This window comes from Triticum aestivum, chromosome 4B (assembly GCF_018294505.1).
Source record: "Triticum aestivum cultivar Chinese Spring chromosome 4B, IWGSC CS RefSeq v2.1, whole genome shotgun sequence".
Lineage (NCBI taxonomy): Eukaryota > Viridiplantae > Streptophyta > Magnoliopsida > Poales > Poaceae > Triticum > Triticum aestivum.
The window spans coordinates 650,874,678-650,876,435 of record NC_057804.1 but is presented as its reverse complement, the minus strand read 5'-3'; the positions used below and the strand labels follow the sequence as shown (position 1 = coordinate 650,876,435).

The window sequence follows — 1,758 nt, the reverse complement described above, 5'->3', positions numbered from 1 at the left end:
TGTTTTGTCATTGTCTCTGAAGGACCGACTTGCAGTTTCGTTCCTTGAAGATAATAATTAATCCATCATCTTTGACCGCAGTTATATGACAGGTGGCCCTCGTGAGTCATGAATTGTAAATTTTAGTTCTTCTCTAGTTTGTAATTCCTCGCTTACATTGTCTTGCAGAGTTGGTCCAGTAGGAACAATAAATTTATTTGTTGTTGTTGTTGTTGTTGTTGTTGTTAATCTTTATGTTTTAGATTGGCAACACATGTATAAGTAGCAACAAGATTAAAAATGCAAACAACACATTACACATACATCCAATCCCATCGGTGGATCCCATGCATGCATGCATCCATGCGCATGCATTGACCCATTCATACACATATTGCCGGCGAGAACTACGGCGTGCACGGCAAACGTACAGAGTGCAACGTCGAGATATTCATGCAACAACTTCACACATAGTAAATCATAAAGTAACAGCCACATAGTACGTAATATATGTGGATCTGAAACCAACCAGGTAGGTTACGCATGTCGACGAACGATGGTGCTGGCCTAGGCTTGGACGTCGTGGTGGTTGGAGCCGAAGGAGTGCTTGGCGGCGCAGTTCCTGAGGACGTACTGGTGGTAGGCCATGGCGACGGTGGCGCCCGCCAAAGGCCCGACCCAGAAGATCCACTGATCGGCCCACGCCTTCTTCCCATTGTACACCACGGCGGCCCCAAGGCTCCTCGCCGGGTTGATCCCGGTGCCGGTGACGGGGATGGTGGCCAGGTGCGCCATCAGCACGGCGAAGCCGATGAGCAGCGGCGCCAGCACCGGCACGTGGGAGTCCCTCGCCATGCGCTTCGGGTCGGTCGCCGAGAACACGGTGTACACGAGAACGAATGTGCCGGCGGCCTCGGCCAGCAGCGCCCCCGCCTTGGAGTACCCCGGCGCGACCTCGTTGGCGCCGCCGCCGTAGAGCGCGTAGTGGTGCGCGCCGTGCACGGCCCTGACCATGGCGGCGCCGCAGATGGCGCCGAGGCACTGCGCCGCCATGTAGAGGAAGGCTCTGGGAAGCGAGACCTTCCTCGCCAACAGCAGCCCGAAGGTGACCGCGGGGTTGATGTGGCCGCCGGAGATGCCGGCGGTGCAGTAGACGAGGACGGCGATCATGCCGCCGAAGGCCCACGCGATGCCCAGCACGCCGGTGCCGCTGCACGCTTCGGCGTCGGTCTGGCGCTTGTGGCCGATTACGGTGGCCACGGCGACGTAGACGAAGAGGAGGGTGGCGGTGAACTCGGCAATGGTGGCCCGGTACAAGGACCACTTGCCCAGCTCGCCGGCGTCCAGCAGCGGCGTCGGAGGAGGGTCCAGGTAATCCTTGGTGCTCATGGTAGTATCGGAACTAAGGTTGGCTTCCGCACTCAGCTTGCCCTCTCCAGCTGCCATACCAATATCGATCGAGCTGATTATTCGAGAAGAAAAGATGAGCCGGGAAATTTGATTGATGGTTAAGGATCGATGAAGTGTTGTGTCCATAACTTGGCCAAGATGCATCCATATATATAGAGGAAGGCCACCATCATTGAGCATGCATATGCCTCCCCTAGCAATCACTATGCATACTGTAAAAAAAAGGAAGCACTAGTTACAAATTACAAGTGCCATTTACTCGTTTACAAGCCATGCCTTTTATGTTTTACATTCAAGATATAGTAATAATTCTACTCCCTGAAATTCACCAATAACTTGTTTTTTGGACATATCTTCAATCGGACCTTT

At 53.6% G+C, this 1,758-nt stretch overlaps 1 protein-coding gene across 1 annotated transcript; it reads right to left on the bottom strand.

Annotated features, from left to right (window-relative positions):
* Positions 1-258: 258 nt before the first annotated feature.
* On the bottom strand, positions 259-1,521 carry LOC123089630 (aquaporin PIP2-5-like). Its single transcript, XM_044511260.1, has one exon. The coding sequence runs from the start codon at positions 1,513-1,515 to the stop codon at positions 547-549; it is 969 nt and encodes a 322-aa protein (XP_044367195.1). The 5' UTR covers positions 1,516-1,521; the 3' UTR covers positions 259-546.
* Positions 1,522-1,758: the final 237 nt, after the last annotated feature.